At 38.2% G+C, this 22498-nt stretch overlaps 2 protein-coding genes across 4 annotated transcripts in view; one reads left to right on the forward strand and one right to left on the reverse strand.

Moving 5' to 3' along the window:
* Nucleotides 1–10543, forward strand: part of Elk3 (ETS transcription factor ELK3) — a 57162-nt gene extending 46619 nt beyond the window's left edge. The window contains exons 4-5 of the mRNA XM_090328440.1: nt 5174–5296; nt 9769–10543. Coding sequence (XP_090184566.1) covers nt 5174–5296; nt 9769–9867 — 222 coding nt within the window. The 3' untranslated portion in view covers nt 9868–10543. The remainder of the gene's footprint in view (nt 1–5173; nt 5297–9768) is intronic.
* A 4965-nt stretch (nt 10544–15508) lies between these two features.
* Nucleotides 15509–22498, reverse strand: part of Cdk17 (cyclin dependent kinase 17) — a 74955-nt gene continuing 67965 nt past the window's right edge. For all 3 annotated transcript variants that reach the window (XM_090328443.1, XM_090328441.1, XM_090328442.1), the window contains 4 exons: nt 20635–20677; nt 19545–19635; nt 17763–17840; nt 15509–17235 (listed from right to left, as the gene is read on the reverse strand). In XM_090328443.1, the coding sequence (XP_090184569.1) occupies nt 17198–17235; nt 17763–17840; nt 19545–19635; nt 20635–20677 (250 nt within the window). In that variant the 3' untranslated portion in view covers nt 15509–17197. The remainder of the gene's footprint in view (nt 17236–17762; nt 17841–19544; nt 19636–20634; nt 20678–22498) is intronic.

Below are 22498 nucleotides of genomic sequence, written 5' to 3' on the forward strand. Positions count from 1 at the left end.
GGAGACAGGCTGCAGGGCTGGACATGCTAAAGGTTCCTTTTTCTTTTTATTGCTTGGCAAGACAATTGTGAGTCAAAGTTAAAAAGCGGGAGTGTGGAATGGCAGGGATGTGTCTGGTGGGGAGCGGTCAGGGCACAGGGCATCTATTGTTGTCCTGACTCTGGGGTGCTCTCTGATCTTCTGTGTCCAGTCAGAGGTTCTTGGTTCCCCAGCTGCAGATTGCCCCACCAGATAAGCAATCTGTGGTAGCACCTTCCTTCTCTGTTCGGGGGTTCTCTCTTCATTGATGCCGCATAGTCATCTTCCTTCCTGGTACTGTGTCCACTTTCCCTTCTGATCAGTGCTCTACAAACTTCTCTTAAAATCCTAACCATGTCTTTATTTGGGTCAAAACAACTCTGAGTTTCTAGAGATTCAAAACAACTGTAAGAGTTTCTAGTGATTCAGTCACTTCATTTGACACATACTAGCTCCTCCTCCCCCTCCTTCTTTATTTTTATTATTAACTCAAACATGCTATAGTCTCTGTTGGTATCCATAGAATTTATAAGATTAGATATGTTTGTACAGCAATGATTTTCCCCCCTTTACTGTTCCTAAAGCCTGAAAGATGTACTAGTATCTCAGACCATCTAATCAGGTAGTCAGAAAATATTTCATTTTTTTGTTGCTGTTATTGTTGGTCATGGGGCCTTAACTCAGGGCCTAGGGGCTGTCCCTGAGCTCTTTTGCTCAAGCTAGTACTCTGCCACTTTGAGTCCCAGCTTCACTTCTGGTTTTTGAGTGGTTAGTTGGAGATAAGAGTCTCATGAGGGCTTTTCTGCCCTAGCTTGCTTCGAAATATGATCCTTAGATTTCATGGGAAGAGAAACTGCCTGTCAGTTTCTTAGATGTGTGAGCCACCAGTATGCCTGGCTAGAAAATACTTAAGTAGCTCATTCATATGAGTCAAATAAGAAGTGCTTACCTTTTTAGTCAGTTCATTTGAGGGATAAATCACTGAACCCCTGGGCATTTGCTAATTATCTGGAAAGGTTAGCAAGGACAGGCAGTTTCTCTTCCCATGAGCTTACAGTTTACAATGTACAATTTAGGATGGTGTGAACTATAAAGTTCCCTAAAAACAGCCAGAAAGGTGTAGACTTGTTTTGATAGGAAATGAACAGTATCTAGTGGACAAGTGACACATAAAGGCCCTATTAGAATCAGCCAACAAATAAGAACTATTGAATGTTAATTTTTACAAAGGTAGAAAGGACAGTAGTAGTACTGGTTGCTGTTTTTATGACCATAGGATTGAACTATGACAAGCTACACACACAAGACAGTGCATGATAGGAGTCACTGTAGGAGCAGAGCCTTTCATCCATCTAGAAAATAGGAGCTAGGCCACCAGTGTGTGTAAGCTGCTGTGCTTAAAGCTGATGGCAGATGGATGCTGGCTCACAAGTAGCTTGAAATAGTGTCTGAGATGCAGTAAACAGGAATACGAAGGTGCAAGAGGAATATGGAAGATCCTAACTTTGATGGAGGCGTGGAAGTGGCGAGAAGGCATTGTGCAGCTGGTGGTTGCACCTGAGAGTTGGTACAGAGGTGTTAAAGAGGATCAGTAGGAAATTTTCTGGCACAAAAGAGCATAGACAAAGCAGAAATCCTCAAGCCTGTGACAGGAGATGGAACCATGGGAAACATAACAGGGGCACAAGTGACACAATGTGAGTCTGCTTTGGATATCATCCTGATGGCATGGATTGGGAAGGAAGGAAGCTGGATTCAGCCAAAAGATGGCAATGTAAGGCTGTCAGCAGTGGGACAGCATCACAGGACATGAATCTGAGTTCTTGATGACACATTTAAGTCGGGGGAGAAAGGCGTATGAGTGAGCTCATAGAGAAAAGGTTCCAAGTTCAGTTTGGGCTACGTTGAATTTGAGGCATGTCTAGTGCACGGGAGTGAAAAGCTCCAGCTGCAGCAGGAGCTCAGGAGAGAGCTGGGGCTGTAGATAAAAGTAGGGAGTCATCCACATGGAATGGGTAGTAAAAGTCACAGTGAAAAGTTGGGGTAGGGTGGGGCTCAAGAAAGTTCCAGGACACATGTTGAAAGACTGGTAGATCGGACTTCTTTAGTTCATTCTATGTTAGACCAGCCTGGTTGCTAAAAAGGAAATAGGAAGGTTAGCACAGGGAAACTAAGGGGTGTAAGTATGGGGTACCTAGACCTGTGGCTCAGGAGATCATCTTTATTGTTTTCTGTTTTACCTGGAACTATGGAAGAATCTGGATGGACAGTTGTTTTCAGGTGGCAGAAAACATGGGGAGACTGGCACATGGACAAGTTTAGGTGGCTGTTGTACAATGCTGTCTGCAAGCTGACTGGGGCTGGCATTCTCCAGGAATAGAAATGAGCACATGCAGAGGAGAATGAGTTCACAGAGGGCTCCATGTGACATCTTAGGATGCTGAACAGTGAACACGGCCACAAGTGCAGGGATTGTCTCTTATTTTAGCCTGGCTTCTGGCAGCTGGAACTTACCTGCACTCTCCATCTTTGCTGAGGAGATACATAAACAGTTGTGTAGTCCACAGTAACAGAAAAGTCTTAATCAATACAGAATGTGCTAGATGAATTCAGGATTAAACATGGGAGGCGGGGTTCAAGTGGAGATATCCAACAGGTGGCAAGTGAGGAGTCACAGTGCACTGAGGGTTGAGATTTCCTCAGCTCATCAAGTATTTAGGGACTTAATTCTCCAGGAGGAATAAAGATGAGTACATTTCTTCAAGGCAGTGGAAAGAAGTATCAGGAAAACATGCAAATTACCATAATTTGAGGCAGAATATGTTAAATGTTAAGGGGGGAGAAATGTGACTACACAGTGTTCTCAAGATGCAGCAAAAAGGAGGAATTCCATCTGTCTGAGGGGGTTCAGGGGCGTGTCCTTAGAGAGGTGGCATTTTGATAGACAAGACGGAGACAGCAGTAGAAACGAGGGGGGGGGGAGGGTTTGGACGATGGGAGAAACATGGAAGAAAAGGAAGCTAGGATTTTGATTGGGCCCCTCACACCTTGCCAGGCTTCAGGAACTCATGCAGAAATGCCACAGAAGTTCACGGTTTGGGAGATAACCCAGGGCAGGCTTGGTAGGAAATTTTCTTTAAAAGTCATCAAAGAGTTCTTTTCTTAAGGCCACAGAAGCTTCAGGAAGAACAGGGATGGGAAGGAGAGGAGCGAATGAAGTCATCTCACAATGTTTATGTGCATATATAATAGGAGACATTTCAAACATATTAACCACGAGAAACAGAAGGCTACTGTCTTCTGAGTACATTCTGTATCCCTTGGAAACAAATGTGCAAACATCCCAAGTCCAGACATGTGTCCAAATTTTAGACTATGGAAACATAAATCCTAAGTCTTACAGATTGCCCAGAGTTATATAGTTATGGCTTTGGATGAGAGAAAGCCAAATGTGTTGTGGTTTAGAAGTCTCTTTAGACTTTTGAGAAGCCTTCATTGATGTCTCAACCAGGCGGCCCTGAATACCTTGGCCATTAAATGCTAATGTGACATCTTGTGGTTGGAACCTGGCTACAGAGTAATATGCAGATAGTAGTTCTCAGATGACCTGAATCTGAGGACTTGAGCCCAACACAACTGAGAAAGTACAGCTGACTCAATGGAGTCCATCTGTTTGGGAGCATTTAAGTACTTTTCTGTACACAGTTGAGAATTTCTCCCATGAATAGATGAAACACAATATGGTAGGTACACTTCCAGTTAAGTTACTCACTCACTTATTCATTCAAAACCACGTATTGGAGATTACTCGGTGTGCTTTGAGTCTCTACTCATCACACGTATTTGTGTGCTAGGTATCTATTAAGAGCTGAAGATAGTCTTTGTTACTCTTTTTTTCCGCAACCCTAAAAAAAGGCACTTTAATTGTCCCCACTTACAAGACTGGGAACTTGAGGCACAGAGAGTATAAACCACTAGCTAGTAAGTAGCCTAGCAGAGCTCAGCAGAGCTCAGGTTGAGGTTGAACTCCTGATTCTGAGTCGTTAGGCCGGATGGCCTGGCACACTGAAATTTCCCTGGAGCAGAACAAATGGAGAGGTTCTTTAACACATGCATTTATTTATCCCAGTCCCCTTCCAGGTCATCCTGTTTGTAGGAAGTGCCACAGAACCAAAAAGTCAAGTAATGTGGCATAAATGCTTTCAGCACTTCAGTTTGCCGACCTTTGGATGTTAGCGTCTGCTCCACTGAACAGAGTACACCTTTTGAGTTTAGTCTATGCCCAAATGCCCTTGACGACTAATGAAGCCACAGAGGCCAGTCCTAGGGAAAATAACACTTTCTCATCCAGCATGCTGCAATCTTCAGTCAGTGCTGGTGTCTGTGCTGTGCCGCCTCTGAGCACAAGGTACCTAATTGACAGAGCCACCATGAGGCCCAGGCTGCTGGGCAGGAAGCCTGGCTCTGCTGAAAATAAAGCTATGCATTTATTAGCCAGGCCTAGTTGTCCCATGTGTCCTTCAGCTGGCTTGTAGGCCAACACTCCTGCTGTCTGAGTGCTAGAAAATGCTGTTCTTGGCACTGGTCTGGCTCTCAGAAACCCAGTTTTGGCTCTCTACCCTACTGAAGGAAAGTAGCCCTGCCCCCTTATCATTTGAGGACCTCCCACCAAGCCCACATCCCATGTGACATCGCGACATCCCAGCTTAGTGCTTCTGAAGAAATGGTTCCAGTATCTTAAGTCCTTAAAGAACTGTGGGTACTAGAAAGTGCATCTTGGTCCACTGTAGAGACAAGTGGATTCAACATAAAGCCCCCTCCTGGGAGCCTCTTTTCTTTGTCAACTAAGTTTTGTTTAATCTAGGAAGGGAGCAAGCTGAAGAAGCCATAGAGACTTTGAAGTTTTCTGCTAGTATGTTTAGGAAAGGTAATCTATTGATACCATTTTTCTTTATGAATTGCTAATACTTGCACTGGAGAAAATTAGATTGCTCAGACACAGCACTGCACCAATAAAGTTGCCCAGCATTGCTGAGAAGGGGTTGCTGGTTTTTTGGTCCTTGGTGTGCACACCTAATCATTTGGTTGCAGTTGATCATCTGGATGGAGTCAGACAATCCCCTATCAAGAGCTGTTTGTTTGTTTTATTTCCCAGACACCGAATGGATTGCTTCTCACACCAAGTCCACTGCTCTCCAGCATCCATTTCTGGAGCAGCCTCAGTCCAGTTGCTCCTCTGAGTCCTGCCAGGCTGCAGGGGCCAAATACGCTTTTCCAGGTGAGTATTTGGAAACAAATATGCGAAAATTGTACAACACTGAAGTATGTTGTTAGGTGGTGGATTCTGTCAGGTTTGGTTAATTACTAAGTTTCCAAAAGATGTTCATAGAAATGGGGCTACACTCTGTTTTAGAGCAGGTATTTTCATTGAGGCCTACTCATCCCAACTATCCAAAATGAACCATCCACAAATAGACTATCAAATCCATAAATGGACTATGAAAACTAAATCTATGAAGGATAAATCCTTAATGATTTTTTTTTTGCCAGTCCTGGGCCTTGAACTCAGGGCCTGAGCACTGTCCTTGGACTTTCTCAAAGCTAGCGCGCTACCACTTGAGCCTCAGCATCACTTACAGCTTTTTTCTATGTATGTGGTACTAAGAAATCAAACCTGGGTCTTTGCAAGCACTCTACCACTATGCCAAACTCCCAGCCCAAGATTATTTTTTTAGTAAAACTTCACAAGGGACTTTACAATATCACTCCACTCATCAGTGTAGTTTTCACTTGAACACTTCTCCATACTGGGATACAAAAGCTCACAATCCAGCTCTTGTTTTGCCATCAGAAAGAACTATCTGGGGCATCTGGTTAAAAATAATGCAGACTTAGCTGCTTTACCTTGCAGAGCACTCTGTGTTCAGGGAACATATGTATTATTCATTCCCATTCTAGAATCTCCAGTAGCACTGTTCGTTAGTGTGTGGACATCATATTTCTTTTTCTCTTTGAGACCCCTGGCTCAAGTTGTAAAGTGCTAGCTTTGAGGACAAACACTCAGGGACAGTCCCCAGGCCCTTAGTTCAAGCCTCAGGACTGGTGTGCATGCACACGTGTACACACACAGATTAACATGCAATGAAATCACTTGGATGGTATATTAAACTATTGCAGAGCTGGGAGTTTAGCCTAGTGGTAGAGTGCTTGCCTAGCATGCACGAAGACCCGGGTTCAATTCCTCAGTACCACATATACAGAAAAAAATCGGAAGTGGTGCTGAGGCTCAAGTGGGAGAGCTATAGCCCTGAGAAAGTCCAAGGACAGTGCTCAGGCCCTGAGCTCAAGCCCAGGACTGGCAAAAACAAACAAACAAATAAACAAACAAAAAAACCAAACTATTGCAAACTGAATATGATGGTACATGCTTTAATCCCAACTACTTGGAAGGCAAAGCCAAGAGTATTGTAGGCTCAAGTCCAGCCTGGGCCAAGTCAATGAGACCCTATCTCAAAACCAAAAGAAAATACAAGGGCTAGAGGTGTAGCTCAAGTGGTAGAGCAAGAGGCTCTGGCAGATGGTAGGGGTGGAGGTGGCTGGCCCCAGGCAGGTGCAGTGGTTCACACCAGCAATCCTAGATACAGGGGAACTGGAAATTGGGAGGCTTAAGGTTTAAGGCCAGCATGAACAAAAAGTTATTAGCAAGACCCTGTTTCAATGAGTAAACCACGTGTGATGATACACACTTGCCTGTCAACCCAACTACAGAGGATCTATAAGAGGGTTGTGGTTTCAGGTCTACCTGGGTTAAAACAAACAAAAAAACCCAACAGTTTCCTACCTGAAAAATAAGTAAAGCAAAAAGGGCTGAGAGCACAGTTTGAGTTGTAGATCAACTTCCAACCTCACACTTACCTTCTCCTAAGTATGAGGCCCTGAGTTTAAACCCCAGTACCACCAACAATAAAAACATTTCATTCAAATTCCTTGTGATGCTCTTTGAGAAAGTGAAGGTTCTGCAGAATGAATTGCTGCATTTAAAATCCATGTGCTTAGAGTATCAGTTTTTAATTTCCCTCTTCTGGACCCATTCCAAAGACAACCCTAAAAAATAAATAAATAAAATACAAACCAGTTTAGATGGCTGTCAGGTTACATGGCCTTGTGCCATTATTTTGTGGTTGGAACCATGAGACTGAGAGAAAACAAATTTGTGCTTTTCAAATATTATTACCCTTCTTATTAAAAGGAGCAGTTTGTGGTTAAAAACAATTTTGAAGCTAGCAGGTTTTAAATTGGTAAACAACAAACCTGCCAAATGGAATAAGACTTTAATTTTGAAAACTGGACATTACAATTGATGCATTCTTAGAATTTGGGTTACTGTTCTGTGCCTTCTAATGAAAGTAATTACTTTTGAGGATAGTCCCTTTATTACATTGCTAGAATTAAAAAATAAGACTTCTCAACACCAGATTTTCAGTGCTATGTGTATGTTTCCTGTGGTGACCTCTACAGAGGTAGCCTAGTGGTATCTGCACAAAAGACCCCATTACAGCATTTTGTATGTGCGCTCTTACCGTTTTATTTTTTGACAGTATTAGAGTTTGAAATCAGGACTTTGTGCTTCCTGGGCAAACACTGATGCTTGTGCCTCACATCCAGATTCCCTGACTATATATTTGCTAGCAGTATACAGCAGATCTTGGGGAAGGAAGGAGAAGATACTTCTGCCTTTCTGGAATTGAGGACTGTCTTAATAAGAGAGAGGTGCCAGACACTGGGCTGGGGTTAATGTAGCACATGGATTTACACATTAAGTCATAAAGTGAACCATCTGTTTCAAGTGGACAGTTGAACACTGTCCCTGAGCTTTTTTGTGCTCTATTACTTGACACACAGCTCTGTCCGGTTTTCTGGTGGTTAGAGATAAGGATCTCATGGACTTCCCTGTCTGAGTTGGTTCTGAACTCCAATCCTTAGATGTCAGCCTTCTGAGTTGTTAGAAGCACATGTATGCGCAAACAGCCCAGTATACTTGTTTTTAAAATAAATTTTGAACTTGGAACATACCTAGTAGGTATGGACACATGTAGAAATGGAATTAATTCAGTTTTCAGTGGAGTATGTGCTCTAATTTTTAGTTCAACAAACCCAACCTAGCAAATATTTGTAAGGCTTGACAGCAGGGCTGAAGGAGATATACTACAGGTGAGGAATGGAAGATAAAGGAAGTTCTGCTGCTAGAGCCAGAGTTGCTCTTTGCAGGGGAGAGGACAGAGGTCTCTTGGTTTGGGCTGTAGCCAGGGCACAGGAATCAGTAGAGAAGAGCACAGTTGAGGCCTTCATAGACCTGCAGGATCACTATGGAAGCCCATAGGATGGGACCTGGTGAGAAGGACATGTTAGGAAAGCAACATTGAGTAGCATGTTAAGGAATTCCACACAAAGCCAAGGCTAACAATGAAAGCTGATTCTGTTGAAACACCGAGAACAGAGAAAAGAGCTATAGCTACACCAAGGAAATGAAAATCCAAGCCTTGTTTCACCAGGGTTCACTTAGTCAGTGGGAATGGTAATTAGGAAGGCAGACTAATATATATGCTCAGATCTGAAAACATGCTCAGATGAAAATTCAGGAAAAAACTAAAATGCCAGAATACCAAGAAAAAAACCTTAAGTGTTAAAAAAAAAAGTGAAAGCTATCAAAGATAACCCTAAAACCTAACAAAACAAGAAGTTGGGCTGTATAGTAAAGATTCCGAGTTTAAAACTTGCTATATATTTAGCTGACCCTTAGCAAAGTTTGGGGAACTATTTTCTCATCTGTAAAAAGAAGATAACAAAACTGGCTTTGTGGCCTCTAGATACCAAATGAAAAGATACCCTTGATAAGCAAAGGGCAATACACATAAATTTGTAAAATAAGTTTGAAAGTTATAAAAATGGTTACTTGTTCTGCAAATATTTATTGTACTTCTGACGCATGCCAGGTTCTGTAGTTTGAGATTTGGTGCTAAAGGTTAATATTTAGCTTTCCTGGACTAAATAGGGATTGAACTAGAAGACAACTTGAGATCATTTTGACACATGCTAAGCAATGGAAAATCTAAGGAGAAGTCAAATATTTAAGGGAGGCTTTTCCTTACTGCTGGGAAGTTGGGAGTATGCCTGATGTATCTGCTTCAGACTGGAAGCTTGTTTTCAAAAGGTAACTTTCAGTCTTTTATCTGTCTTTGTGTTATAGCAACACAGAAACCAACTCTACTGACATTTATAAGTTTATTGAAGAAAGACTACTCGCTCATCTCCAAAATTTTTACGTTCTTCTTCCTCTGAATTTTTTTTAAAGGAAAAACATTCCTCAGTTTTAGCAATTACCAAGAAATTCTCTGTAGTGTATAAAAAACTGACAGTGACTTTCATAGTACAGCATTAACAATTGCCAAGTCTCCTGTCTTGATTTCTTAATATTTTTTCCCCTCAACCTTTAAGGCACATAGCTTGGAACTTCCTAAAACAAGCATTAGCAGCACCTAAAGTACGTTTTCATTTTTTCCTAGTCTAGGCATGTATATATAATTGGGACATCTTCTTAGGCTTTTCTCTGTTTGCCCCAGGTAGGCTTCCAATAGTGATATCATGGTCAGATTGACAACTGTCACAGGGTGACAAGACTGGACTGCTTCTATGTCTGCTCTTTCTAGTGGATTTGTACTCACTGTCTACAAACTTTTCTGTCCCCTACAGTTCCCCACACTGCTTAATGGCCACATGCCGGTGCCAATCCCCAGTCTGGACAGAGCTGCTTCCCCTGTACTGCTTTCCTCAAGCTCTCAGAAGTCCTGATGACATCTGGCCACAACTGAGGACTCATAAACTGAAGAAACAAATATGTCCCCATGGGCTATTTACCTGTGTCGTGAGGACATTGTGAAACCCTATTAATTTGGTTTGCACTTTTCATCACACAGATATTCTAGAATTATGTTTGCATTTTAAAAATCCGTTTATATATTCAAGTATGTATGAAAATGTTTTGCATTAAGTGAGTCATTTTTTTGTTTTTATATACTCTGAGCTCTGTAAGTGTTAAACACTGTTGACAGTGAAGAACTTTCCTTAATGTTTTCAATGTAACTAATAAGGATGTGAAGCTTTTCTTCTTTAATTCTGCATAGGCTGAACTGTGCTTATATATATATATATATATATACACTATAACCAGCTGTGCCTTCCTTTGCATTTAGTTTTATGTAAATGATTTATATATTTTTTAGCCTTAAGGAAATGTGGAAAGACAAAAATTAGTACCAAACATCTCTAGTAGGATTTGTTACTTTTCACAAGTAGGCAAAATATGAAAGCATATTCATATCACTTTACTTTCTTTTGCTTTCAATTGTATAAGAATTGCCTTAGACCTTCTTTTGAACTGAAACTCAGTAAATGTAATGTCCAAGTAATGTTTTTATAAGAAAAAAACCTAAGCCATATTTAGTCAATAAACATTCATCAAAGAAAATGTTCTAAAGTGCATTTATTTTAATAGAGGTGAATTTGGAAAGGCTAGCCTCTTAGCTATATCTTAGCAATATCTCTCATCTTAAGAAAAAGTGACATGCAGAAAGCTCCATAAAGCACATACTATCTAAAGCTAAAGAACATTTCTTGGTTTCCAATGTTACTCCCCAACTTTAGTCCTATTTTCCATAATCACACCCATATTTATTTCCTGTAGGAGTTAGGGTTTCCTAAATTCCTGGAACTGTAATTAACATTTGAAAACCTAAATGTTTTGGGAGATTCTTGGCTTCAACAAACTAATTCTGTTAACACCAGACATCTTTGGGCACATAAGCAGGGTTTTTTTTTGTTGCTGTTTTTTAATGGATCAATTAAAAAAAAGTACCATAACACAAATACATACTATTATCCCTGCATGAGGAAACATATACTCTGTGTTTTACTTATGATGACAATGAAGCTGATAAAACAAAAATTCTTCAGGAACTTCCTCATTGTGGAACTGAATCCATTCCATTACTTAACAATGGGAAGAAACCTGCTACGAATGCTTTTGTGGCTTACAACTGGTAACAGATATTTTCTGTTCTCTCAATCTCAAAAAAAAGAAAAAAAAAAAAGCAAGCATGGCTCCAGCTGAATCAAGACAAAGTGAACTATAGAGTGCTGGAACTTTAACATTATGTTAATAATTAGGTTAACAGTGATCTTTATAAGTACTAGAAACCAACTTGAAATGTTACTAAATAATTGACCTAAATAAGACATTAGACGGTGGGAGTTATGAAGATAGGTAAAATAAAAAACTTGTAAAAACAAATATCTTGAACTTTAAATGTGGCCTTGTGGTACAGGGCTTGCCTAGCATGAATGAAGCCCTAGGTTTGATTCCTCAGTACCATATACACTGAGAAAGCCACAAGTGGGCTGTGGCTCAGGTGATAAGAGTGCTAGCCTTGAGAAAAAGCTCAGAGACAGTGCTCAGGCTGAGTTCAAGCCCCAGGACTAGCCAAAGAAATCTAAAATTATGTTTAGATATGAATTTAGACTTGCAATAGGAATTGTATGGAAGGACATGGGCCTTTACTGAGAGAAGAAAACAAACACTCCATTAAGCCTTCTGTACCAAATAATAGTAACTGGCTCCAAAATACTACAAATTCATGCTCTCATCAATTCTTTGAAGGCTTAGGGTAATTCTGTTCTAACTATGAGGAGCTGGTTCAAGGAGCTGATAGTTACTGAACACACAAACTCAAGAATGGAAGGAACATCTGAGAATGCTTTCCTTTAGCTTCCAGGTACACCTTGCAAAGAGAGGTGTCCAGGGCTACACAGCTCACTGTCCGATTCTGCTTCCCCCACGCCTATTTACCAGTGACTTTTAGTTCAAGACTGTTAGGTAAAGAAACAGATATTGAAAACTGTTCAAAATGCAAGAATCTTATAAATGAAGTTAACATCCAAGAATTTCAACTGAAAGTATGACCAAATATGTATTTTAAAATGTTGCCTATAAATCTGATACTTTTCTTCCAAATACTGTGACTATTATCTACTCCATATACATTAGACATAAAAAAAATGCCTCAAAATATTGTAGAGAACATGTTACTGCGAAACTGTGATGTGGAGTCATGAAGAATAACTGCTAGCTATGCCTCTCGTGCATGCATGTATATGTAGTGTGTATTTCAGTCAGAAAATATTTACAAAGAACATTAGTCCTCCTGTCCTTTATGTCCTGCTTGTCAGTGTTAAACTGCAATGGCTTGGGTTTGTTGAAACCATATATCCTGAATGCGGGTCTCTGTACAAACCTTTTCTATGACTGCAAATCTTCATTCTCTTTCATACATGTACAATTTCTACTGTGATATTTTTGCTTAATAAATACTTTGTGATAAAAAGAATTTAGAGGCAAGTGAGTTGGTCCATTTATTTACTTGGAATAACCCAAACTTCATGTATTCATATAGAAACAGACTGAAAATGTATCTTGTGCCCATCCTGAAATATTGGAGCATCAAAAGATGTTTTAAATCAGATGTAGAAAGAAATGAACGTTAAGTTCTATCCACTATTCTAGACTGAGAAAGGGGAAGTAAGTAGGAAAGGAAAAGCCAACCACTGTTGTCCTTTTAACTATTTCGCTTGTTATTCTTCCTGGTCTTTCAGACTAATCTGGCTAAATGCAGTTCCATGGAGGTTAATAATTGTGTGTGTGTGTGTATTAGATAGGAAAGGGTGAAAGTGTATCAGTGGAGACCCTGACTGACACAATCAGTACTACTATTGTGCCATAATGGGAACAGGTAATTCAGTCATATGTAGTCTAACATATAGTTGTAGACATGAAAGGGAGTAATTTTCTTATTGAAGAAGAAACCTAGTAGGACTTGGTCTGTGACAAAGTAGAAGCATTAGCATGTAGAGTAACAAAAACCGTTACAAGGGAATACTTGAAATAACTCCATGCCAACAAACTAGACAACACAATTCAAAACGAGCAAGTTTTAGAGACATAGGGACTACACAAAACCAGACTTAAGAATTAAAAAATCTGAACAGTACAATAACAAAATTTCTCAATAAAGTAAAATCTTAGGGCCAGATCAAGAGACTGGCTCTCACAAAATAGCCTAGGTTAGCCTAGAACTTGTGATCCTCCTGTCTCAACCTGGAGTGCTGGAATTGAGACAGCTAGGTGTGCATCACTACACCCAGTGTCACTGGTGAATTCTACCAAAATTTAAGTAACAATGCTAATACTCGAACTATTCCCAAAACTTGAAGGGCAGAGAACACTATCTTAAATCATTCTTGTGACAGCAGCAATACCCTGCTAACAAAGCTACACGAATCCACTACAATGAAAGAACATTACAGACCCAAACTGTATGAATGAAGACAATAATCCTCAGTATAATACTACCAAGGTTATAGGTTCATCATCCTTTTCTGGAAATTCAAAATACTTTGACATCTATCTGAAAGTATTGATGTTTGCTGAAAGTGTTTTGAATTTTAGAGCAGTCCGGATTTCAGAGTTTTGGATTTGGAATACTCACCTTGTAAAGCCTGTGCAAATATTCCAACATCTAAAATTTGACAAAATCTGAAGCAATTCTGGTCCCAAGCATGTCAAAAAGGGATAGTCAACCTATATATGCCATACCATAGGCAAATGAGACTTCCACTAGAAACAGAAGATTGGTGTATCATAGGCAAATGAATCAAGTTAGGATGAAAAAAGTACGTGGTTATCTTAACCAATAAAGTACCTAAAAAAAAAAACAACCAACCCCAATACTTTAATAATAATAAATACTCAGGGGCCAAGAGTATAGCCTAGTGGTAGAGTGTTCACCTGGCATGTACAAAGCCCTAAGTTCGATTCCTTGATTACCACATACTCAGAAAAAACAAGAAGTAGCACTGTGGCTCAAGTGGCAGAGCACTAGCATTGCCTAGACCCTGAGTTCAAGCCCCAGGACCGGCAAGCAAGCAAACAAACAAATCAACAAAAACCCTCAGTAAACCAGGATTTGAAGGGAACTTCTTCAAGATGCTAAGAGCCATACAGATAACAATAGTCAGGGGTCAAAGTCAAAAGCTCTTCCACTAAGATCAGGAACAAACCACTATCCTTAAAAATAAAAAATGGTGCAGTTTCTGTAGAAAACAGCTGGCAGTTCAAAGAGTTAAGAAATAGAATGTTGCCGAGCCAGCAATCTTATTCATCTATATCCAAGAATTGAAAACAGGAAATCAGGTTTGAACAATAATGTTCTTAGTGGCATTAATCACACAGCTAACAGGTAGTAAACAGATTCATAAAATGTGTATATATTATTAACAGAATATTATTCAGCTATGGAAAGAAATTCAAATTTATGCTAAACATAGATTAGTCATGGAAATATGTTAGATGAAGACACAAAAGTACAAATATGGTATAATTCTACATATATAAAGTATCTAGAATAGGGACAGTTATAGATAAAGTAGATTCAGAGTTACCAGGAGAAAGGGAAAACAGAATTAAGTAAATTCAGTTCTACAGTAATGTGTTCTGGAAATCATAGTGATTATTACATAACTTTGGAATGTAATCAATACCAATGAATTAGAAACTAACACATTACCACATAAAATTAAAATATCATAAAAAAGAAAAACTAAAAACTCATGTAAACTGATACATTTTAAATAGTTTTTAAATTGATTTGCTAAAACACCATGTACATTCAATGTGTTACTACTACTCTGAAAGAAAATAAGAGGCTTCTTCTCTTACTGAGAACCTTGTCAGCTTAACAGAATTCGTAAGTGTCAAGGCTCGAATTTTCTGAGTCTTAATTTTCTTCACTGTAAAGTTTTCAGGATCTAACTGTAGTTCAAATATCAACAAACAAAAACAACCCCACAAACATCATTAGAACTTCCTAGGAGCTGGGCACGGTGGCTCATGCCTATAATCTTAGCTACTCAAGAGGCTGAGATCTAAGGATTACGGTTCAAAGCCAGCCTGGGCACTAAAGTCTGTGAGACTCTTATCTCCAATTAACCACTAGAAAACCAAAAGTGGTGCTGTGGCTCAAGGGGTAGGAAGAGCTCAAGGACAGTGACCACGGCCAGAATTCAAGCTTCATGATCAACAAAAAAAAAACCTTTCTAGGATGAGAGAATTTATATAATAACAACATATTTCTTGATCTTTTACATGCAAGAATCAGCTTATGGATAACAACTACCTGTGAAATAATTTTGGTATGTAAGTGAAAGTGCTAATAAAAATTACAGCTGAGATTATTAAGCAGATGGTCAGCACAAACATAAAGCAGCTATCACTTTTGATCCCATAAGAATAAGACTTCATTATTTTACAAAGGAATCATAAAAAGAAAATCCCACTCTGCACAGTTCTCTCCCAAGAAATAACAGTGACACAACAAAACCGTATTTTATACAACATGGAGATTTTGTTATTATAAATTCAAAACAAAATGAAAGAATTTCCACGTAATAGTTGTAACCTTCAAAGTACAATATTAATACATATCTGTCAGTTAGAAATAACAGCAGTTTGTTAGGCTACAGGGTTTAACATAAAACCAATTTACAAATGTGAAAAGCAGTAGTGGTCCAATATTCACCATAACACATGAATCTGATTCTTCCAGAATTTTTTTAAAATTAAAATTTCAATATCATGAAATATTAAAATAACATCCCAAACATGCCACAATCACTATTCACAAATAAAGTTAAAATGAAATATACAAAAACTTACTTAATACTGTTAAATAACAACAATAAACTACAAGATTTCCTGAACAGAAATGGTAGGACCCCTGAATGTTTTACAGTGAATGTCAGGAAAAAAAAATTATATTATGACTATTTTCATGATATATATGGCAAACACTTGACTATTTCAAAACATACCAATTAAGATTTATAGTTGGTAAGATGCACTAAACAACTGTCCTTAAGAATGAGCAGAAATGCTTAAAAACACTGTTATCAACACCAAAGTGTTTTTATGATGTTCAAGGAGAAGCATAATTAAAACTGTAATATTTAGTATCTCTGATAAACAGATAATACCTACAATGTTTTAAAATAATCCTCTAAGTTCTTATTTCTCTCATATATGATATACCATGGCTCATTTCAAAGACATATTACAGCTCTCAGCTGATTCCAAGTGAATGTGATTGAATCACACAGCATCTAAGTGAAGTAAGTTGTTCCCCAATGAATTATCTTCCTTTCTAATAAAAGAAATTTGCTTAAAACAAACAGCAACACTTTTCATGTTTGAATGGACTTACAAGTCTTAGCTATTAAAACACAACGTAAAAAAGTTAATCAGGTGTATTAGTATACAAATATCCAATAATATGCAGCAGACATCTCTAAAGTAAGGAATAGGTAAAAATAAATAATTTTGGTGCTTTTATTGGTGACTAATGTGAGAACCTGAAAATGTCAAGAATTCACTTGTTTGAATCAACTTCTGCATCACATGATTTTCTAAACATAATGTGCTTATCAATCTCTTAGCTACTCTATTTGCCAATGTTTGATAAGAAATAATATAGCACAAACTTAAGAGTGTTCAAGATGGCTCACTTATTTTACTTTTAAGCAAAGCTAAATATACATTCCAGGAAACACTGCAGTTTAATTTTAAAAACAAACAGAAAAATGCAGCAGTAAAACAATTCATGAGGAGAAACAGATGCATTCACATATAATAAAGCCACTGCAACTTCTTCGAGCATTCAACTGTTGTGTTAAATAAACAGACAGTAGTTATTTAGCAGCAATGATTCCGCAATAAATAATGCACTGTGTTTCTCAGTCCTGCACAAAAACTGCAGCTACAGTTACATCAATAGCTGTAACCTACTGGCTCTACTGGCAGAGAAGACCTTAAAACTGACTGTACAAAAAAATTGTCACACTGTGACAACAAATATAAAAACAATCTGTAGGTCTGAAATAAAAAGACTCCACTGTGAAGAGGACAGTGCAGACAAACGGAGAGTCCAAGTCCACCAAAAGAAATAATTGCCTTCAGATCTGAGTCCTTGATTGATAAGAAAGGCTGGGGGCTGGGCTTGAAACCATGTTATCAGACTTAAAATAGCATGCTCTGTCTTCTGTTCTTCCCATGTCCTAAAATATAAAGTCATCTTATGAGGCAGTTCAAGGTTTAGTTTATCCCACATAATAGTATTTGGTGATTCTAGGAAGCTAATGTTCCCACCAGCAAAAAAGCTAATATTCCACGGTAAGGGTGACCAGCACTGTTTCAAACGACCCTCTGTTGATGGGGTCAGTCTACAGCTTCTATGCTTCGAAGTGATGAACCTGATGACTAGGGAAGCACAATCTGTGTCTTCTGCCTCAGGTACCAGGGATGGCGTGTGCAGTGATCAAGCCAGGTCACTTGTAAAAGGTCTTTGTGCCATCTGCAGCTTTCAGGATCTCTGACTTGACTGAGTCAGATTTTTCTCTGAAGATTTACTGAGCTGCCCACATCATACAGAAGTAAGTACGTGCAACGCTAAATATACATGGTTGTGGAATGCACTGTACATCAGTTTTATATCAGTTATTTTACTGATCAATTTATAAACCAAAAGCTTGGCTCCACGCATAAATTCATGATCGACATGTGAAATGGTTTATGACAAACACACCTGTCTCTGGATAAGAAGAATTTCGAAAACCCGGGTCCTTTTGCAACTGAATCTCTTTCAAACTGAATATTGATATGCCTAAAATGCAGACAAAAATTATCAGGTGAAGGTTTAACATAATTAAAACCAATACTATCCAAATATAGAGAAATGTTTAAAATGTACACAGTAGTTCAACATAAAATAGTAATATGACATTCATAATCCCATTGAAAGATGTGTCTCTCAGGCTAGCTTTGAATTGTGTGATTCTCCAACTCTCAGCCTCCAGAGTAGCTAAAAGAACTACAAGTGTAAGCCACTGGTACCTGGCTACTACTAGGTTCTTATTCTCTCTCCTGAATCTCTGTTTCAAGATAGATATCAGAGTCTACTCTTTACTGAAGAACAGGGAATATTACCTACCTTAAATTGAACCTTGGCAGTATTAATGAAGTATAAACACCATCTTCAAAAAAAATGTAATTTGTTTCTGATAGAAAATATAATTTCTTTCAATATTCAGGTAATTTTAAGTGAAATTATGGACTAATTTTCTATTCCAATTTGCTTTTGTCACTGACTGCCACTAACATTCAGTCAGTATAGTCTAGCAAATGAGAATGGAAATTTACAAAATCTTTCCCAAATTTAAATTTTTTTAAATATTTTTGTTGGTTGTAGGGATTGAACTCAGGGCTTGGGTGCTCTTCCTGAGCTTTTTTTGCTCAAGGCTAGCACTCTACCACTTTGAGCCACAGCTCTACTTCTGATTTTATGGTGGTCATTTCACAGATTTTTTTCCTGTCCAGGCTGGCTTTGAACCATGATCCTCAGATCTCAGCGTCCAGAGTAGCTAGGATTATAGGTTTGAGCCATCAGTGCCTGGACAATTCCCAAATATTCTAACATAATCAAATAATTAAATACTTTAAAGCAAAATACTGGGCTAAGGAAAAAAGATGTCATGAAAAAAATAATAGAGGAGTTAACCCCAGGCCTGAGAAATCTGCTATTTGAGATTCTGATAAAACATTTACCTCTGTCATGGGAATAGCAAAATTAGAGCGGCCAGAAGGAAGAAAAATCATATTAGGAAGGAAATATGCTTTCACAAGGAAACCATCTTATGGGCTTCACTAGTCTTTACATAAATCCATGTATAACAACCTAGATTAGGCCCCAAGATTGTCCTAATTTAGATAGCATGAAATTAATGAGCCATACCAAAGGGGGGAAAAGGACTAAACATTTTGGTTAAAAAAAAATCAAGGGGCCAGGAGTTTGGCCTAGTGGTAGAGTGCTTGCCTAGCATGTACGAAGACCAGGTTCGATTCCTTGGTACCATACATAGAAAAAGCCAGAAGTGGTGCTGAGGCTCAAGTGGTAGAGTTCTAGCCTTGAGAAAAATCCAAGGACAGTGCTCAGGCCCTGAGCTCAAGCCCAGGACTGGCAAAAAAAAAAAAAATAAATAAAAAAAAAAAATCAATCATCATCTTATTTCTAAGCCTAAATTTATCCTGTTCTCAATCCTAGATAAATGAAAACATGTAGAGAAAAACTCTATAGAATTTCTCTTACTTGCTAATTTCTCTTACTTGCTGGGTGCCATGGCTCATGCCTGAGGATCGAAGTTCAAAGCCAGCACAAGGCTTTTAAAGTCTTGTCTCCAATTAATCAAGAAAAAACTGGAAGTGGTGTTTTGGCTCCAGGGGTAGCCTTGAGCTGAAGAGCTCAGGGACAAGGCCTAAGCCCAGAGTTCAAGCCCCACAACCAACAATAACAACAAAGAATTTCTCTTACTTTCTGGCAAAGCATGTATTCTTGGTCCCAGACTTCGAAAGTATACATGTTTCATGGCCTCTTCTGCCGAAACTCTTTTTTTAGATTCATACTGTGAAAAAGCAAGACAAATTAGAATTCAGAGCCACTTTTAAAAAATTTTGATAATTAATATGACTTTTTCTACCATCAAGTTAGAATATTCCAGATAGAGGTGCTCTCGAGGCTATACAGTAATTATTATATATCTGAACCATATTTCTAAGACAAGGCTGCATCTAAACAAAAATTAGATTCTGAGTTTCTAGGATTACAGGCGTAAGCCAATAGCGTCTGGCGGTTGCTAGTTTTTTCGAAGGACATCAAACAATTGGTAGAAATACGCTCCATGTCTTTAAGGCAGACATTCTTAATTACCTGTCCAATACCTGCTGTCCTTTGTTCCTTAATGATATGAATTTAGGTTTGTTCAAGCTATCTCTGTTTGCAATGGATCATGAATCATGCACGTTCTAAATTTAGGCCAAGTATTAAAATTCTGTTTTCCAATTCCCAGTCTCTTTTACAATTAATTCTGATCAATGAGACTTGGAAAGAAGCCTTGCAAAAGTCTTGCTTTCAAGATCTAAGGGTAATATGCTTGTACTACTACCCTAATCCTCCTTCTTCTTCCTGCTTTGGAGGAAAATATGGGTGGTATTTGGAGATGCAGCATCCTTTAAGACAGTAAGAATAGGGAAAAGATAAGAAAACATGAATGGCAGAAAATATGACCCTGATGTACCAGAAGCATGACAGATATTATGATAAGCCATTTTAACTATTATTAGTGGGCTGGGAGTTTGGCCTAGTGGTTAAAGTGCTTGCCTAGCATGCACAAGGACCAGGTTCGATTCCTTGGTACCACATACATAGAAAAAAGCCAGAAGTGGTGCTGAGGCTCAAGTGGTAGAGCTCTAGCCTTGAGAAAGTCCAAGGACAGTGCTCAGGCCCTGAGCCAAAGCCCAGGACTGGCAAAAAAAAAAACAAAAAAAACCCTATTATTAGTAATATTTGAAGGCGACATCATTCATCTCATTTTACTATTTAACAATTATAAGATGTGACTTACCTGAAGAAATTTTGTTATTAACTCGATTCCTTCAGAGTCTAATCTAGAAATAATAAAAAAAGCAATTTATTTTATTATTTGAGCTAAGAGAAATGTTTCAGATAAAACCAGTTTCTATTTTTATTGGTTATCTTTCAGTGCCTTGAAAAGGGCATTCTTGTTACTTTGAAACAAATTAAAGTCTGTTTTAGCCTTAAAAGACTTATCTTGCTATTTGCTTGAGGAAAAACCATAACTAACTACTTTTATTCAAATTTTCAATATTCAATCATATGCCTATATGAAAGGATAATGAAAACTGTTAAGACCTTCAATAAAGGGAGGAAAGAATACAAAAGAGTAATGGATAGTGTAAATCTGATAGGAGATTCATGTATGGAAATCATAATGAAAGCTTCTGTATAATAATAAACATTAAAATGAGAGAAAATCAAAATTTCAGTAGTCAAGAAAAAAATTACTAAAGCTACAGTCATTTTTTTTAAGTTAACTTACTTTCTTTTATTTTTAGTTAGCTTTCTATCTCAAAATAATGTAATATCTCTATTATATGGAAAGCTTAAGTAGTACATGAGTTTTTAGTGTCCAAATGAAGTTAAGTACACAAGAGAGAGCACGGTTCTTTTATCTTAACAGTGAAATATCAGTGTAATACAAGATGTAATACAAGGCAAACTAGTCAACAAGTTTATAACAGAATAATCTGCTCAGTGATGAGTATTAGAAGGTATTGAGGTCAATTTAAAGGTACCACAAAAACTCTGGAAAATTTCACTAAAAAGGTTTATAAAATCAATGAGATACGGCATAGCAATAGTGGAATTAGGGATTATTTTAATGCGACAATCTCATCTGAAATCTAGGTTCTATCTTGCACTGCCCTTTAACTGGTAAAAGTACAATTATAAATAAGCATTTTCTCCCTTAAGAGTTTTCAATGAGTCCTATGGATGCTTCATGCTGGACATTCTCTAAACTCTTCCAATTCCTTCAAGGATTGTCATTTGAGTACATATTCGGAGTTCCCAAGGCACAGACAAGCTTGGAACTAAGGGCTACTATCACAGATAATATGCTTCACTGAAAAGCATTAATTTAACCTACAATGAGCATTACCAAGAGCAAACAATAAACACACAAAAATAGGATTTAGGCTCTTATGGGAAGTCACACTAAAAAAGTCTAGGATAGACTATTCTTCCTCAGAAATTTTAGTTCAGAATGTTATGAGATGCTATAGTAACAATAGGAACATCAATTCAAGCCAGGTAAAGTGGTTCATGCCTCAAATCCTAGCTATTCAGGAGACTGAGATCTGAGGATAGTGGTTCAAAGCCAGCCTAGGTACTAAAAAGTCCATGAGACTTTTATCTTCAATTAACCACCAGAAAACCGGAAGTGTCACTTGTAGCTGAAAGGGTAGAGCAGTTGGTAGCCTTGGGCTGAAGAGCTCAGGGAAAATGCTCAGGCTGAGAGTTCAAGTCCCACAAATGACAAAAAAAAAAAAAAAAAAGACCATCAATCCATCAATTCGTATGAATTTTAAAAAACATTTTTGGTTCAGAAGTATTGTACTGTTCCTTCCCTAGGTTGAAGATAAATGGAAGCAGATGATGTGTGTGATTCATGAACTGGACTGGGTTGTGGTGAAAACAGTGTTCTTATTTGGTATTTTGGTGACTTAACAATTTTTAATGAAAGACAGAAAAATACAACAGATGTAACTAACTGGTTGTTCTGTTACTTATAGCAAATACAACACATTCCACAACTAAAACTATTCTGACTCAAATTTTAATGGGAGTCTTATTTATCTGGGGAAAGGTACAAGAAAGAGGAAACATGACTGACACTTGGGGTCATA

Source organism: Megascapheus bottae, chromosome 2, assembly GCF_031878675.1.
Source record: "Megascapheus bottae isolate mThoBot1 chromosome 2, mThoBot2.hap1, whole genome shotgun sequence".
In the NCBI taxonomy this organism is placed as follows: Eukaryota; Metazoa; Chordata; class Mammalia; order Rodentia; family Geomyidae; genus Megascapheus; species Megascapheus bottae.